General features: G+C 42.2%; 1 protein-coding gene across 7 annotated transcripts in view; it reads left to right on the forward strand.

Moving 5' to 3' along the window:
• Positions 1-7,949: 7,949 nt before the first annotated feature.
• LOC309804062 (zinc finger protein 177-like) overlaps positions 7,950-18,063 on the forward strand; it is a 33,394-nt gene continuing 23,280 nt past the window's right edge. For 2 of the 7 annotated variants that reach the window (XM_082621102.1, XM_082621106.1), the window contains exons 1-2: positions 8,034-8,443; positions 15,530-15,748. Coding sequence is in view for 1 of the 7 variants with exons in the window: in XM_082621106.1 (XP_082477232.1) it covers positions 15,721-15,748 (28 nt within the window). In the remaining 6 variants the exon portion in view is untranslated. The other 5 variants (XM_082621105.1, XM_082621104.1, XM_082621103.1 and 2 more) reach the window with 5 other exon arrangements.

An 18,063-nucleotide genomic window follows, 5' to 3' on the forward strand; every position in this document is an offset into this window, starting at 1 on the left:
AGAACCTTGGACTTGGGAATTTCCTGGCGGTCCAGTGGTTAGGACTCCACGCTCTCACTGCTGAGGGCCAGGATTCAATCCCTGGTCCGGGAACTAAAATCTCACAGGCCGTGTGGCACAACCAAAACAAACAAACAAACACACAAACAAAAAAACCAAAACCTTGTATTTTTTTGCTGTTCAATATCTGTATTTATTTATTTACTTTTTATATAAACTGATCTTTTTTAACTTTTTATTTTATATTGGAGTATAGCCGATAACAATATTGTGGTAGTTTCAGGTCCACAGCAAAGCGACTGAACCATACATATACATGTATCCATTCTCCCCCAGACTCCCCTCCCATCCAGGCTGCCACATAACATTGAACAGAGTTCCCTGTGCTGTACAGTAGGTCCTTGTTGGTTATCCTTTTTAAATAGCAATGTGTACATGTCAATCCCAAACTCCCTAATTATCCCTTCCCTCCACCCTTCCCCCCCCGAAAAAACCTTGTATTAGACCACACCATTTGAGCGATACTCTGGGGACAATCAGATCCTCTACTGCTGGCTCCAAATGACCACCAACTTTAACCCCTAATCTGTGACTGGGCCTCTTCCCTGTAGTCGAGTAGCCAAACCTAGACACAGCTAAGCAGTTTTATATTCTGAAGGTGGCACAGCAGAAAGCCTCTTACAGCATCAGAACCCAGGAGGCAATGAGAAACTCTCATGACAGGCCTCTCATCCTCTCATGTTCTGGGAGGATCACAGGGCCAGCTCCCAGATTCACCACAGGTCAAGTCTTTGCCTGCATAGTCTATGTGGATAGAGGCAAAGTCTCAAGGGCACCATTTCTCCACACCTCTAGCCCCCAGTCTTTCATGTATCTAGCTAAGAATTCTTTTTAGGTACTTTTTGTGGTAGGCAGAATAGTGCCCCTTGCCAAAATTACCCATGTCTTAATCCGCAGAACCTATGAATGTTACTTTATATGGCAAAAGGGACTTTGCAGGTATGACTAAATTAAGGCTTTTGAGATGGGGAGATTACCATGGGTTACCCAGGTGGACCCAATGTAGCCACAGGGATCCTTGTAAGTGAAAGAGGGAGGCAGGAGTCAGAGAAGGAGATGTGAGGATGGAAGCAGAGGTCAGAGTGATGTGGAGCCATGACCCAAGGAATGGAGGCAATCTCTAGAAGCTGGAGAGACAAGGAAATGAATTCTTCCCTCCAGCCTCTGGAAGAAATACAGCCCTGTGGACCCCCTGATTTTAGCCCAGTAAGACCCAATTCAGATACCTGACCTCTACAGCTGTAAGATAAAATACTTGTGTTGTTTTAAGATACTAAGTTTCTGATAACCTGTGATAAAAAGAAATGTTCACATATTGAGGTATGGGGAAGTCATTCTGGCCTATACATGAGTTAACTTGCATTTTATGCTAACTAAAATAGCTTGTTTGTGGCCTATCAAACATACATTGTACATCTGCTTTAATTATTAAAGAAAAGTGTGCATTAACCAGAAGTAAAGAATGTCCATGCTAAAAATAAAGATTAAATGCCTCCCTTCGTGGGACGCCAATGCTGGTACTCCTTCCATACTAAGACTCCCTTTCCAGGTGCCAAGGCCACACTGACTAGCTGTGCACGTGCTGATCTGTTTTTTTTAAACCTTAAGGAATGTATCCCTGACTTTCTTTTTTTTTTTTTTTTTTTTTTTTTTTTTTTCCTTTTTGCGGTATGCGGGCCTCTCACTGTTGTGGCCTCTCCCGTTGCGGAGCACAGGCTCCGGATGCGCAGGCCCAGCGGCCATGGCTCACGGGCCCAGCCGCTCCGCGGCATATGGGATCCTCCCAGACCGGGGCACGAACCCGTATCCCCTGCATCGGCAGGCGGACTCTCAACCACTGCGCCACCAGGGAGGCCCGTCCCTGACTTTCTTGATGTTCTTTGTTCTCACAAGACATAAAGCTGTACTGAAAACCCAGGCTTCTCTAGAGCAGTTTCTCAAAGTAATCTGGGAAGCTGGCTTCCAAGCTATAGTCCTCAGTTTGGCTCAAATAACTCTTTTCTCTTCCTGTTGTAGATTGCTTATTGATTACTTTTGTCGACACCTATCATAGCAGCAATAGGGGACTAACACAGATACCCTAACAAACTGTACTGATAGAGCTTGGACCAAAATGGTTCTGTTCCTTTTAGGGAACATCTGACAAGAGTGACTGGGACCATGACTCCCAGTAGAGTGATTTGAGGTAAATGGAGGATATACCACAGCCAGCCTCCCCATCCAGAGCCAAGCCAGTTAAATATTAAGCCAGGTACAGCAAGAGATGCTGGCAGCCAAACACACCCTGCTTTGACTGGCCAGCAAGAAGTCCAGGGTAATATGATTGTTCATTACCACCCACAGGGCATGCGGGATCCTAGTTCCCTGACCACGGATCGAACCCACACCCCCTGCAGTGGAAGCTCAGAGTCTTAACCACTGGACCACCAGGAAAGTCCCATATACCAGAGTGTTTAGAACAATGTCATCATCTGTGGAAAATATACAAAATAGGCACCAAAAATAATAGGATAAGGCTAAAGGGAATAATAGTGTCCAGAAAGTGAATTTTGTCCTGTCATTTCAAGTTCAATCTCAAGGGAGGCTGCTCCTTCCGGGAGGCTCTTTGAAGTGTCTACATGTGGGCATCCACTTCAGAAGTCACTGTGGGGCGTAGAGAGAAAGTTTGTGGAATGAGACCTTGTTAGAGTTTTACTGTGTTGATTACAAATTCAACATCCTCATTTTACTGCAATTAAACTGATACTTTCTCATCTCCAGAGACCCTGGAGACCAAAATATTGAACCAATCTCATAAAAGTGTTTGTTGCCCTACAGAGCTTCTGTTTGGGATGATGGAAAAGTTTTGGAGATGGATAGTGGGGGCAGCTGCACAATATTGCAAATGTACTTAATGCCACTGAGTCGTACACTTAAGAATGGTTAAAATGATTAAATTTTATGTTATGTATATTTTACCGCAATTTTTAAAAATGTTTGTTGTCCTTTGCTGTCCTACCTCATTGTTTGCTTTTGTCCCTGAGCAGCATGTCAGCTATACAAACTCTTTCTGATCTCCCAGGAGGAGCAAGGGAAGAAGCTGGAGAAAGTGGACAAAGGACTTACCCTGGGCCACTGCAGGGAAGCCCCAGATATTGGGAAACAGAGGCCCTATCCTTCCTGATGATTACATTTCAAAGGAAAGGCTCTCAAATCCTTAGAAACACTTCAGAGTTATAAGAGATACGTATTCACAATGGTAAACGTTTTCAGGAAATGCTCTAGGAACAAGAGGTCAGCAGCCTATCATCAGGCATTGGCTAAAACAGTAACTTTTCCTGGCAGTGTTGACCTTTTTCAGGCAGGCATTTTAATAGGGGTGGAGAGTGCTGGGGCCATTCTAGAGACACAAACTTATGCTGCTAGAAGCCATGCTAGACCTTGGTCAAGTTGCTTATTGCAGGAGTTTGCGTGGAATTGTTATGTGCCAAGGGTTCTGTAGTCCTCACTGCCTTCTACCTTCTTCCACTACCAATTCCATATTTCCTTTGACCTCAGTTGATCATGTTCTTTGCTTAAGAAGGTGACTGAAACCTTCATTCCTCAAGGGTCTGAGCCATTAGTAGTCCCACCTGCATTGGATTGTGGAGATTTCCATTGACTTTATTCATAAGACAAGGGAGTGCTAAGAGATGCCCTTGGAGACCTCCTACATCCCAGACATATCCCCTCCTATTCCCACTGTGTAGTACCTACCCAACTTCCCCTTGGTAATCAGGATCAGACACCTCAACTGGTGCAGTAACCACCCCTCCCATCTTTGTTGATTCTTTGACGATCCCAAAGTTGCCAGGTAGCAGTCTTAACTTCCAGTTCAATAGAATTATTGTTATGCCTCCTGGTGGAAGAATTCTTCCCTTTGGAGCCAAGACCTCTAGATCAGCACAACCTATCATGGGGATGGAAGCAAAATCTTGCTAGTGGATCATTAGGGGTAATAGTAAGTGAAACCATTCCCATTTCCAGCCCTTGATTCCTAGACCCATGAATCCTGGCTATGGGAAACACAGCACCATATATTGGAAGCTGATTTAAATTATACACCACATCCTGCAGGTCATTGCCCCAGCCCTGCAAGCCTTTGCTATCTAGCTGCCACAACTGAATCTTCAAAAGGCCATTCTAGAACAGTAAAATGATTCTCTAACTGTGTTAAAATTTGAGCATGAGCATGCTATGAAATGAGTTTCTTGGTTAGAAGTGACACTATGTGGAGTAACATGAGGGTGCATAGGTATTCCTCAGTTGGTGGGTTTTGGCAGAAACACTGAAGACACGGAAGGCAAATTCATATGCAGAGTTAAGTGTCTACTCCACTAAGAAACAATCACTTCCCTTTACATTACAGATGTGGTCCGATCAACCTGCCACCTGGTAAATGGCTGATTCTTCCAAGGAATGGTGCCATATCAGTGGCTCAGTATTGGTCTTGCTGTTGGCATACTGGGCACCCAGCCTGGGCTTTAGCAGATCAGCCTTGGTGAGTAGTAGTGTTAGTGAACCAAACTTGGGTCCACTTGCCCTTGTGTAGTAAAGCCAATCTGACACCGGATTATGGTGAAGGAAAGTGCATTTATTGCAGCGTGCAAAGCAAGGAGTCCAGGGCAGCTAGTGCTTAAAAGACCTAAACTCCTGAAGGCTTTCAAGGAAAGGATTTTAAAGACAGGGTTAGGGAGGGGGGATTGTTGGGTGTGTGATCAGCTGGTGTACATTCTTCTGATTGGCTGGTGGTGAGGTAATCGGGAGTCAACATCATCAACCTTCTGGTTCCAACCAGTCTGCGGTCTACATGCTTGTGGGCAGCATACAGTTAACTCCTTCCACTTGGTGGGAGCTTCAGTATCTGCAAAACAGCTCAAAGGACGTGGCTCAGAATATTATCTAGAGCCCTTGAGGAGGAACTAAATGTCCTTGAATCTGTTTAATGGCTAAACTATTATTATTTTGTCTTGCTTGACTGTTTTCCTTTCTTTCTGCATTTTCTCACTTCTCTCATTAAATTTATTGACTAAAGGTTTTCTACAGACAAAAGGCAGGCAGAGGACATTGTGGGGAGCAGTTCCTATTCTGGGAAGGTCCCATAGGGTCCTGCTCACTTACGGTAGTCCATATTGCTAAGCCCACGCATAACTTCCATCCCTGCCATCATGGCTACTTTGTTCAGGAGCCCACTGAGGAGACAAGAACAGCTGCAGAAGGAGGCTCATAGCCACAGAACCAGTTGTCCTAGTGTCATGGTCACTCTGCCAATACGGAACAGATCCCCCACCCCAAATTTTGTTTGGATATCAAGACTGATTATGCCACACACACACACACACACACACACCAAGAGGGTATGAAAATGTTCAGAACTTACATTACAAATGACCCTTAATACATAAAATAGATAACAATTAAGGACCTACTTATAGCACAGGGAACTCTACTCAATACTCTGTAATGACCGATATGGGAAAGAATCTAAAAAAGCGTTGATATATGCATATGTAAATGATTCACTTCGCTGTACACCTGAAAATAACACAACACTGTAAATCAACTATACTCCAATAAGATTTTTTTAAAATGACCCTTGGGTCAGCAAGGTGAAATAACTCTGTTTGTAAATAATGGCCATCAAATGTCAGTTTTTGAAGACACTGGAGACATACTCTCCATTAATTTCTCTCAGTCTTCCATGAACCTTCCTTGGAGCAATAAAAAGGTCTCGATGGTGGGACTTACTAACCAAACATATTCACATTCTCTCCTTCTCCCTCTCTTTCTCCCAACCTTGCCTGTCTCTTTGGAACCCTTAATTCTCAACATGTCTTTCTCAGTTCTTCACCCCCCACTAACCTTTAGATGGGAACTTTTGGCTCAATGAAGAGCCAATATTAGGTGCACACCTGAACGATGTTGTTGTAGTTTTTTTTGTTGTTTAATCTCTCAGGCTCTGATGTCCTAATATACTAAGTTATGGTGGCTTTCCTTGAGGACTTTCCACTCTTGTGTCTCCAACTCACTTCCCCCTTATAATTACTTCAGTTTTCTGATTTACTTTCCTCAGTACCTGATGTCTCATCTACAGAGGCAACCTCATCTACAGATGTGGGAAAAAGAAACATTATAGAATCCTTATGAATCAATATAACAATGCCTCTGCAAATTGTGCCAGTCTCAAATCTCAAAGCACTAGAGGCAGTATGACCTATTGTTGCAGATTTCATAGTCGAGAGCTTACTCATTCCTCATACTAGTATAATAATAATAATATCCTATCCCCATAAAAAATTAATAATGAGAGTTGACATTGTTTTGTAAAAATCTTAAGGGCTATAAATTTTATTGTGTGCCCACATTTCCTGTGGCCCCCAAACCAAATGCCATTCTGGCTTCTTTACCTCTGAAATCAACATACTTCACAGTAGCAGGTCTCTCTTCAGCTTTCTCCAGTATTCCTTTACATCCTGACTCCTAATACGGTTTCAGTTTCATGAGACAATACAATACAACTAGACTGTGATGCCACAAGCCTTCACTAAAAGCCCCTAATACTTCTTCCAGTTTCTCAGCCATAATCTCCAAGACTTTCGACCTCCCTATCCTTCTACTTTGATTCTAGGTGTACTCACCTGATCAAACCTCCTTTCAAGAGGAATCTCTTCATCTCTGGAAAGCGTTGCTATCCAAAGCCATAAAGTTTCTGGGAATTCCCTGGCGGTCCAATGGTTAGGGTTCCACGCTTTCACTGCCAGGGCCAGCGTTCTATCCCTGGTGGGGGAACTAAGATTCCCAAGCTGCAGCGGCCAAAAATAAATAAATAAATAATAAAGATGTAAACTTTCTGAGGATAAATTACAATTCAATCAGATTTAGTAGGTTCATCATATAGTTCATGACCATAACGCTGGGAAACAAGTCCCTCACACCAGAGTGAATAAGATCATTAAAAATTCCCTTTCCTTTTACTGAAAGACGACTTATAAGATTCCTAAAACTTATTGTAGACTGTGCATTGCCACCTTAACTATTTGCCTACTTCTATGACATGATTATTAACACCCGTGAATCTCTGCCGTGGGAGGTCACTGTACCGTTAGCCTTTGACTGACTCCAGGCTAATACTGAGAACTCCACATTTCTTGGTCTCCCAAATTACAATAAGCTGTTTTCTTTATCTGTCGGTAGCCAAAATGGATCGTCAAGCTCAAAAACATAATGGAAACCAGAGTCCAACTGGGTATCACAGTCACTCTCGCCACTCAGTGGCTAAAGAATCTCCCCATTGCTTCAAGACAGCAGCCTCAGCCACATAGTTAGCAGAAGTCATCTTAGATTTAAACTTAGGGTCACCTCTTCACCTCAAGTGTCAGAGGCCCCAGACTGAGATGCAGAAGCGTTTGCTCCCTCTCTCCCTAACTGCGGTTTGCAGCTCCCTTCCCAGGTAGGGGGAATCACAGAGAGGAAGCTAAACTATAATGAAAAAATGAATGGTGCACAGTGAATTTATGTTGCCATGTGAAAAGGTCAAGTACATCTAGGCGGTAACTGTATACATATCTCCGTGGGGAAAGTGCAGCAAGAGTTGTGCAATGACAGGTATGATGCATTCAACTGTGCACCAAAATTTGAAAGCAATTGTTATTTATGTAAGACATGTAAGATGCATGGGCTATGGAGGAAAACAAACCACTACGCAGGTCCTGGACCACAGCCCCGCCTTCCGGGGGCCTGACCCAGCACCCCAGCACCAATCCGCGGGAGGAAAAGGATATCTCTCCTCTGCTCCGAGATGAAAGAAAAGCAACCTCCGGCGTCTGTCCAACCTCCGAGGACCCGTCCCTTACGCTGTGCGAGGAGCCTGGAAGTGCGCGTGCGCATGCGGCTCTGCGCGTGCGCAAGGCGGTGGCTGTGTTTGCTGCGTGGTCCGGCGCGGGTCTGAGGTAAGATATTCGCCTCTTGGTGTGTGTCCCGCCTCTGTGCGGTCAAGCAGGAGAGGAAGACACCAAAGAAGAGGCTTGAGGTCAGAGGACGCTGGCCTCGCGCGCTGGCCTGGCCGCCCCGGCCTCCGGCCGGCGCTCCCGGGCGGCGGCCCTTCCCGCGAGAGCGCGGGCCCGCTCGGCCAGCGGAGGTCCGGGCGGCAGCTCTGGGGGGTCGGCCAGGCCTTGTCTCCATCCGCGATGCTCCCGATTTCAAAAGGCTCCAGAGCAATCTTTGGGTCCTTTCTCCACAAGGAAAAGGAATAGCATCTCCGTCGTTCTCGTCACGGTGACTCCGGCCCCAATGGCCCCCTGTCCCCGGGTCCCGGTGAGCACTCGGTGGCTTTGTTCCGGCCGTGGGTGTCGGCTATTGAAGTTTGGTAAGTTATATTCCATTGGAAAGAGAAACCTTTGCAGGTTATTAGGCAGCACGTGTGTGTGATCTAAATAAATGCAGGAGTGAAGGAATTCATATAAATACTAAATTTACCACATCAGAGCCTTGTAAAGCCCCAAAGCTTCAAAAATATAGGAGTCTCTGGGAAGGAAGACGACGTAGGCTGGTTTCTGTTAGTAGCAGAAGTTGGAATTGAATTTACCGTAAGTAAGATGAGTTTTGACGGGTGGATTTTTCTTCCAGGTATTCATCTTGAAATTATTATTATTATTATTATTTGTCCGCGCTGCGCAGCTTAGGGGATCTTAGTTCCCTAACCAGGAATTGAACCCCGGGCCCCTGCAGTGAGAACGTGGAGTCCTAACCACTAGACCACCAGGGAAGTCCCTCATCTTGAAATTCTTATCTAAAGAAAATCTGTGGCGTCAGTAAAACGAACATCCATGAACCCTACATCTAGATTCACTAATTAAGATTTTGTCTGTCGTTATATATATTATGATGAACCATTTAATGGGAAATTGCAGACATTCACTTCCCCCTTTAATCTTCAGCGTTCATCTCTTAAGAATGAGGACAGTCTCCTACTAAGAACAAAACTGCATTGTCCACCAAGAAAATCAAAATTCTTCCAGTTTCCCAAGAGTATGTTTTATGGTTGTCCGGTTTTTTGGAGAGCTAGGATCCAAATTAGATTTACACGTTGCATTTTGGTTTTAGATTTCTTTTATCTAAAACATTTGCCTGTAGTTTTGGTTCCTGGCTATTCCAGGATTTTTGTATTGTAAAATGTTGGCATTCTGATATGATATTTTCCTATGATTTCATTTAATTAACTTGTCTATCTCATACAGTGGACATTGTGTCTAGAGCAGTAGTGTCTAATACAAATATAATGTGAAGTACAGATTTAATTTAAAAAATTTTAGTACCCAAGTTAGGAAAACATGAAGTTATTTTTAATAATATATCTTATCTAACCCAATTTATCCAGTTATTAATATATAATTATTGGTGAAATTAATGACTAATGTAGCTAATATAAAATTATAAATGAAAAATTTTACATTTCTTTTGTACTAACTTGGAATCTGGTATGTATTTTACACTTAAGCACATCTCAGTGTGGATGCTAAATTTTTGTTGGAAATTCTTGATCTGTATTTAGCTTTCATAAAATTTACTGTTGAAAAAGTAGATTTGGAAACCCAGATTGCACCAAACATGCTGAAAAGTTTTTTAGTAACTGAGCAATTTTATTTCTAAACTTAATTAAAAGTAAGTAAAATTAAGAATTCAGTTCCTCAGTCACACTAGCCACATTTCATGTTCACAGTAGCCACATAGAGCGAGCCAATGGCTACTAAGTTAGACTGCAGGTTTAGAGACGTGAAAATTTCCTAGGTGATGTTGTGTACTTCATATTGTATCCCATCAGGAGGCACATAAATGCAAGTTGTCCCACTGTGTATTAGGAATGCAAAGCATTTAGTCAAGGTACCCATCTCTCTCTTGTGTAGTCACATTTTTCTTTTTGGTAATCTGTGGGTGATACTTGGTAATGGGGGAATAATCTCTTCCCCAACCCTTTCAATCGGTGGTTTTAACATCACTTGTTGATCTTCGCTTCAACCTGTTTTTACGTTGGGGGCTTATGAAATGGTTTTTTTTTTTTTTTTTTCTAATTCTGTCGTTCCTTCTCCATTCTTTAGCTGTCAGTCTTCTATAAACAAGAGCTTTCCCTCCCCACTTCCCCTGCCCTCTATATTTTTTTCCCTTTCGGAGTGTCACAACATATCCCTGGATTTTTCTTTCATTCATCGTATTATAAACAGTTGCTGTCATTTGATGCTCAAGCTGTCCCAGACTTGGCCAGGAGGAGTCCTTTTAATTTGATTCATGTGTCCCTTCAACACATACCTATTAGTCTTTGAGTGTAAATCCCCAGTTCACTTTGTACTTTCCAGTTACAGACCTGTAATCAATGATTTCTCCAAGAAGCCTCTTTCCTTATAGACACCAACGTCTCTCTGATGGGCTCAGTGCTACTGGGGTATAACTGTATCTAGGCTTTTCAGTGGTTATCTAAAATATATATATAAATATATATATATATTTTTTGAGACAAAATTGAAATCAGATTGTATTTATAATTTTATATCCTCCTTTTATATAAATTATTATCATGAACATACTCTCATATTGTTATTCTTCAAAAACCCAATTAAAAAAATATATTTTCTTACATTGTAAGTTCATACTCATATTCCTAGTAAAAATTTAATATGTGCTTTTTTCTTTATTTTATACTTGTATCTCTTTTCTCTTTTAATAAAAACCTTGGTTTGTAATACCATTAATATATTGTTTTATCCAACAGTATGGGTACAGTAGTTTCAAAAATTATAATACCAATATTACTACCAACGGTAGACTTGCTCAATAAAGTATTAAGTTCCTTTGCATTTTTTTGTCCTTAATGGTTTATATTAAGTATATGCAGTTCATAATACTGTGCTGAAATATTTGTATGAACTCTAAGTCTTTTCTCTCATGGTTTTGTTATCAGTTTGATACACTATTATGTACATTTCTGTTTACATTTAGTTTTAAGGTTTGCTTCCTTTCTGAATTAACTTATTTTTTTACTTTATAAAACTTTTTCATGGTTCAAAGGTAAAACTGTATAAAAAGGTATATTCAGAAGTCTCACATCACATTACCACCAGTAGCTAACCATTTCCATTTTATTAGTTTCTGATGTAAACTTTCTCAAAATTCATATGTATGTATATATATATATTCCTTCCTTCCTTCCTTCCTTTTTACCTTCACATGAATGTACTTCTTTCCCCAATTAAACTAAATACTGGAAATCAATCTATATCTGTTCATAGTGATTTTCCTTATCCTTTTTTGTGGGTGCTGAGCCCTTTATTAGTGCATGTATGGTAGTTTAGTCAACTAGTGTCCTATGGATAGAATTTGTGTTGCTTCCAATTATCCTAACCAAAGCAGCCTAATAACAGTAGGAGCAAACCTGTAGTGCAAAAAAAAAAAAAAAAAAAAAACAGATTTTTTGACTCATTGCAGTGTGGGAGACTGCATAGCAGAGGAACTGTGGATGTCTCAACCAAACAAAGCAAAATGTATACTTACTAGATTCTGAGAATTGTGACATTTAGGTGAAATTTAAAGGAAGCAGTAATTTGATAGGCTCAAAGCAAAGCAGGACTGTGTTAAGGGGTTAACATCAGGTCTGTACTACAAACAACCCAGGCTTTTGTTTCCTTGGAAACAATAAAGTTAAGATAGATGTGGAATGTTGTGTCCAGAAACCCTTTATTTGAAGCTCAGTTCCAGGTTTTTAAATTAAGGCTCCTTCTTGATGTCAAATATCAAAATAATGATGTATATCCTCCAGGCAAAGTTGGGATGTTTAAGTCTTACTGATATAATTTCAAACAGTGAATCTCTGATAGTCTCTGATTTTACAGAACAAAGTTTCTCAGTGAATAATAAAGCAATAGTAACTCTGTTACATATTCTTTCATGAGATGGTCAGTGAAGTGCTGCCACAAGGGGAGAGTGGAGGCCCGGGAAAAAACAAAGTTTATTATACTCTTAGGTCCTAGAGGCGAGGCAAGATGTAACCATGCAGGGTGATGTGGGAAAACACCAGGATGGTCAAGAGGCAGAAGGCACAGGAGAGAGGGGAAGGTTTAGGACACTGCCTTTATTGGGGTTCCATGGGAAAGGCAAGGCAGGGCAGAGGAAACAGCCAGGATTGACTGCTTTGAATAATTTTGGCAGGCTTTGGGTATACGAGTGGTCTCTAGTTGCCTACTACCTGGCCCTGGGATGTTTAAGGCAGAGAAATATTGCCTCCTACAGTGGATGGGTCTGCTGGAGGTAAGTATGGTTCTCTATTGGTTAGTTTGCGTATCAAAGTCATGCTCCGGGTTGAGTCCTTTGTTATTTCTCAGGGTTGGCTAGCCCCAAGAAGCAGTCTCTCCCCAGCCAGAAAGGATTTTTTCAGATGTCAAAAGTCATATAATATACAGAAAAAGTGTGTGTGTGTGCGTGTGCGCACGCGCGTGAGTGTCCAATACAGTCGGTACTCATGTTTTGATGAGAGTAAGGAAACCGGGGCAATGATAGTAGAGACTTTTAGACAGTGTGGCGTAAGTTCCCCTAACCAACACAGAAAACATTTTACTGTGATAATGGAAAGGAGAAACACAGGTAAAGTACGAGGAGTCCTTGTAGGCCAGCCCATAATTTAAGTTTCCCATTTATATTGCATTAGTCAAGAAAATAAATCTGAAGTTTTTTGCAGTCCCTAACAATATCTTAGTGGAGTTGTAGAGTAGATTAGAAATACTCTCATATCAGGGTGACACATCTGGCAGTGGTGTTGTTGGAGGGGATGAGGTGATAAGTTAGTAAAGTACATGTAAAGGTTGGTGGTGGTGTGTGGAACCAAGGGGAAGGAGTGCTGGTGGCTGCAACGCAGAAGGTCTTGGTGGAAAGTTGGAGGCGGTTAGTGGAAGAAAGCATCAGGGAGTGGGTGGCCCTTTTCCCAGAGGGTCCAGGGGTTGGCCAGTATGAGGCACGTGCCTCCTGGGGAAAGCAGTAATCTCTACTAATTCCTTTTCCTTTTTAAAATTAAAACTTTGTTTTTAGAGCAGTTTCAGGTTCACAGCAAAATGGAGGGGAAGGTACAGAGAGTTCCCATCTGTCCCCTGCTCTCCCCCCAGCCTCCCCCATTATCAGCATCCCCCACCAGAGCGGTACATTTGTTACAGTTGATGAACCAACGTGGACACCTCATAATCACCCGAAGTCCGCAGATCACATTACAATTCACTCTTGGTGTTGCAGGTTCTGTGGCCTTGGACAAACACGTAATGACATGTTTCCCTCGTTACAGTATTGTACAGAGTATTTTCACTGCCCTAAAAACCCTATGTCCTGCCTATTCTCCCTGACCCCCACAACCGTTGGCAACCTCTGGTCTTCTTACTACTCCATACTTTTGCCTTTTCTAAAATGTCATATAGTTGGAATCACACAGTCCATTAATTTTTGGAATGATATCGATACTAGTAACCTCTACCAGATTTCCCTGTAGGCATGGAGTGTAGGGGTGTATGTTTTGGCAGAGAGCAAGAAGTATACCTGGATCGTGGGCTAAGCAGACAAGGAACTCAGAATCATAATAGAATTCCTAATATCCAAGGAAGAAAAGCACAAAGTGTCCTATGTCCAGTCTGTGCCTTAGAAGAAACAGTCCCTGGGGTTTAGTGTCAGGGTCAAGTTAGCCCAGGGGGCAAAGTCATCTCCAACGGCGAGATCTCAGACTGGGGTGATGTCTCCTGGGGTGACGTCATCTCTGGTGGTGAGCTCCTGGGCCAGGGTGATGTTGCTGAGTGTGAGACTGGAGTATCCTTTTCAAGTGGGTACCTACTCCAGTTGATGTGGATCTCAGCATTTGCCATGTTTGGTTGAAACACTGTCTTATTTGGAGGGTTTGGGCCTCTGGATTGTAAACCAATGAAAGCACCCAGACCAATAATAAGTCCACAGTTACCTAAACTGTGGTGTGTAGCTAAACTCGACAGGGTTTTTATTTTTTGAATGAAGTTTAGGCTCAAGGTTTAGGCTCCCATATCAGTAGAACAGCTGCCTGGTCTTTGGGACATCTATGGTTAATAGATCCCAGTGGAGTACACCCCCTCAATCTGGCCTCCAGCCCTTATGGGATAGGGCAAAATAAAAAAAAATTATAAATATAGGTTAAGGTTTGGGGCAAAATGGAGACCTTTTCAGGTTTATTTGTTGGACTGGAATTTAATGAATAGGGATTGTTCAGGAGACTATTAAGCATCTCAGTTAAACCAGTTATTGGGGTCATGAAAGTTCTATGAATACCTTTTCTGAGAGCCCAACATTGCGTATTCTAAGCAGTGAAATGCATGTCTTTGGTACTAGCAGTAATGCCTATAACTCCAAAGGGAATAAGCATCCTGGCAAGGCCTTGTATTGTAGTCTTAGTTATATGTAAAGACATGTGATTTTGATTTATATTTTTGGTGCCTGTGAGGCAAGAGATTGCCAGAGTTCTGTACCATGATATAGGACCATTTTTAGATAATAGCCCAACAGTATATAATAAATGTGATGATGGGACCATTTGTTGGCTAGGGCATCCAGTGCTGAGATGACTGCCTGAAGTTTGACCAAGTTTGTTGTTTCTTGGGTCCCATCCTTTATTTAGGGACATCATGGCTAAGGGATGGAAAGCAGCAACATTCCATCAGGCTCCATCACATATGATGGTTAACAGTGCCATTTGTATAGTCCTCCAATTCTCATTGCTATTTACTCAGTTAATCCCAGGGTGCTTCCTAGGTAGTCAAGGGTCTGGGGGAGGGGTGACATCCTCCAGCACCATGGCATCTGGCAAGAGACAGGGGAGGCCACCCCTCCTGAAGGTGGAATATATGAAAGGGCCCAGATTTGGTTCCCTCCTCTCGTAAGGAGGCCTCAGCAGTCATGCTGAATTTATGGGGTATTGTTTCCATGACCCAAAGTATAATGGACAAGTGGTTATGGAGGGTCGCAGGCTCAAGGTCTGTGAGAATGTCTGTTTCCAAGAAAGTATGTTGACAGCAATTACTATTTATAATGTACAGGCATACCTTGTTTTATTGTGCTTTCCTTTATTGTGCTTAACAGATAATTGCATTTTTTTTTAATTGAAGGTAAATTCTCATATTGGAGAATAACAGTAACCTCAGGAGTTCAGGCTTTTGAGACAGAGTAACCTGCATTCATACTCTGGCTCACCACTTCTTAATTGGTGATCTTGGGCCAATTACTACTCCTGTTTGAACATAAGTTGCCTCAACTATTGAATGACAGTAATAATAACTGTTGATAATCATAAGAGCTTCCACTGTTTCTGGCACATAATGAGTACTCAGTAAACGGCAATTATTATTTATATTCATGTGGTCTACAGTTTCTAATGACTTTCACATAATATAACTTCCATCTTCTACAGAGAGATGGCTAATGAATGATGCTTGATGACAGATGAGAAATGCCTCCTGCATAAAGATTGATGGTATGACGGAAGACTCCTACTTAATCAAGAGGAATTGAGATTAACTTATCCATTAAATTCAGAAACTGTCTTGAAGAGACTTTGGGAATAAGACATGTTAAGGCAGATTTCATTAACAGATTCACAGGATGCCAGCCATTGACCTTTTCCCTTGTGGTGAGTCCTTGTTGATGCTCCTTTCAGAGACCGTGCTTTAACTGGCCTGTGAGCAGCCTGTCTTGTGGTCTGGGTCTATGCAGTCCTGTTTCTGGGCTGTCTAGGAGTGGGCTTAAGTATATAACAATATCCTGTTGTCGAAATCCTGGGGCTTGGGAAAGAGGGGTAAGTATGCCTATTTTTGTGGGAGAGGTTTTGCTTAATCACATGGTGAGTTATTATTGCTAGCCAAAAAAACCCCAACAGTTTTACTTCTCTGGACTTTAATTTCTTTATATGTAAAATGAGATTAGATTATTAAACTCTTCTTGTTTATCAAAGCCCCAAATCCCATTTCTGACTTCAGATGAGGCGGGCTATAGGGCATTCTATGGCAGCAGTGTGTGTGTGTGTGTGTGTGTGTGTTCACTTAGAATTAGTGTGGAGTGGCTGCCAGGCTTGTGAGTATGGAAACTGGGCAGCCTGGATTCTCAGGTTTTGTTTCTTCTCCTCAAGGTTGTCTTTCTCAAGACTTTTTCTCTTTTCATGAGGAGAAGTCAGAAGGGGAAAGGATTGTGACTGGGTGTCTGACAAATTATTTTCAGTTCAGTAGGAAATTTATTCTTTTATAAAAGCACATGCTTCTTCCTACGAGGTGGATATGTTTCCTACTAGTGAAACAGAGCTGCTGTTTCAAATAGGGCCTGCTTAGGGACTGAGTCCCCAGTTAAATTTCCTCAGGTCTTAGGGCCTTTCATTTACACAGGAGAATGATACTATCACTCCAGTATTTACTAATTCATTCCAGTATTTACTAATTCAGTCCAATTCGTCCATGCTGATTGTGTGCTCTCGTTTTGCTATGATAGACAGGGAGCCGACATGTGAATTTGTACTGTCACTGGAGGAATAATTTCATTTACCAGCATTTACTGTGTCTGTAATGTGCTCAGGACTATGGCTAACCTGTCAACAGACAAAAATAAGACCAGAAGAGGTCACAATCTAGTTGTGGTGAGATACGTTCAGTTAGGTGAGACAGGTGCTCTTAAAGCTACGTAATTGGATGAGGTCACCATGAATACGTCCAGGTAGAGAGGAGAAGGGGCTTGAGGACCATCAAGCCCTGGGGTTGATTATGGAAGAACATAAAACCTGTCTAGGCTTTGAGTCTCCCTCCTTCTCCAGGGAACACTGATGGAGATGGTGGCAGTTGCCTGATGCCAGGATGTTCCTCTTGAAAATGAAGACCTGTTCATTGTATTGGCTTTAATTTTTCTAGGATAAAAAGCTTAGGACTTCAAAATTATGTATATAAGCTTGAGCTTGGGTTTTAGGCAAAAGACTGGCAACCCTTTTGTTGCACAGTGTGAGAGAGAGAGAGAGAGTGTGTGTGTATGTGTGTGTGTGTGTGCGCGCATTTTAGTTTTATTTGAAATTTTACTGGTTTGATAATGTTGACATGAACAATTTTGTTGCTTCTCAAGTTATACCTGAAAGTATTTGATATCCCTGAAGAGCAGAGTCTTGGCCCCTTATTTATGGAAGTATTTGTCATCCCTTGCATGTTCTTCTTACATCATGCATCTTTCTCTGAGAGCAGGGCACCAGCTATGCAGACCTGGTCTGATCTTTCAGGTGGAACAAAGAGGAAAGCTGAAGAAAATGGAAGAGTTTTCCAAGTGAGGGAAAAGGCAGATGTGATTCTTTATGAGAAACAGCTGTAATCCATGAGAGCTGCAGTCCATTTGGAAATGTTAAACAGGAGGCTTTTGAAGAATTTTTTTCCTAAGGATGCTGAGGTCATTTGGGTTCTGAGGTCCCTTGGGTACCTCAAACTTCCCTTTCTCTTCAACTTTTCATTCGCCTTCTTAAACTTCCTTTTGGCTTGACAGTAGGATCTGTCCCATTTTTTTTTCTTTAAATTTTGCATTTGCATTAAGCTCTTTATCCATTTCCTTTCAACGTTGTTTTCCTGGTTATGCTGCTTTCTGTTCATTGTCAGTCTCAACATTTATAGAATCATTTCTTAGTAAATCACCTACCAGTTTGACCACAGCACCTTATCATGCCAAACTCTTAGTCCAGCCAAACTTCTTAATCTCTTCCTTTTTTTTTTTTTTTTTTTTTTTTTTGCGGTATGCGGGCCTCTCACTGTTGTGGCCTCTCCCGTTGCGAAGCACAGGCTCCGGATGCGCAGGCCCAGCGGCCATGGCTCACGGGCCCAGCCGCTCCGCGGCATATGGGATCCTCCCAGACCGGGGCACGAACCCGTATCCCCTGCATCGGCAGGCGGACTCTCAACCACTGCGCCACCAGGGAGGCCCTTCTTTTTT

Source organism: Mesoplodon mirus (genome assembly GCF_964341445.2).
Source record: "Mesoplodon mirus genome assembly, chromosome: 5".
NCBI lineage: Eukaryota > Metazoa > Chordata > Mammalia > Artiodactyla > Ziphiidae > Mesoplodon > Mesoplodon mirus.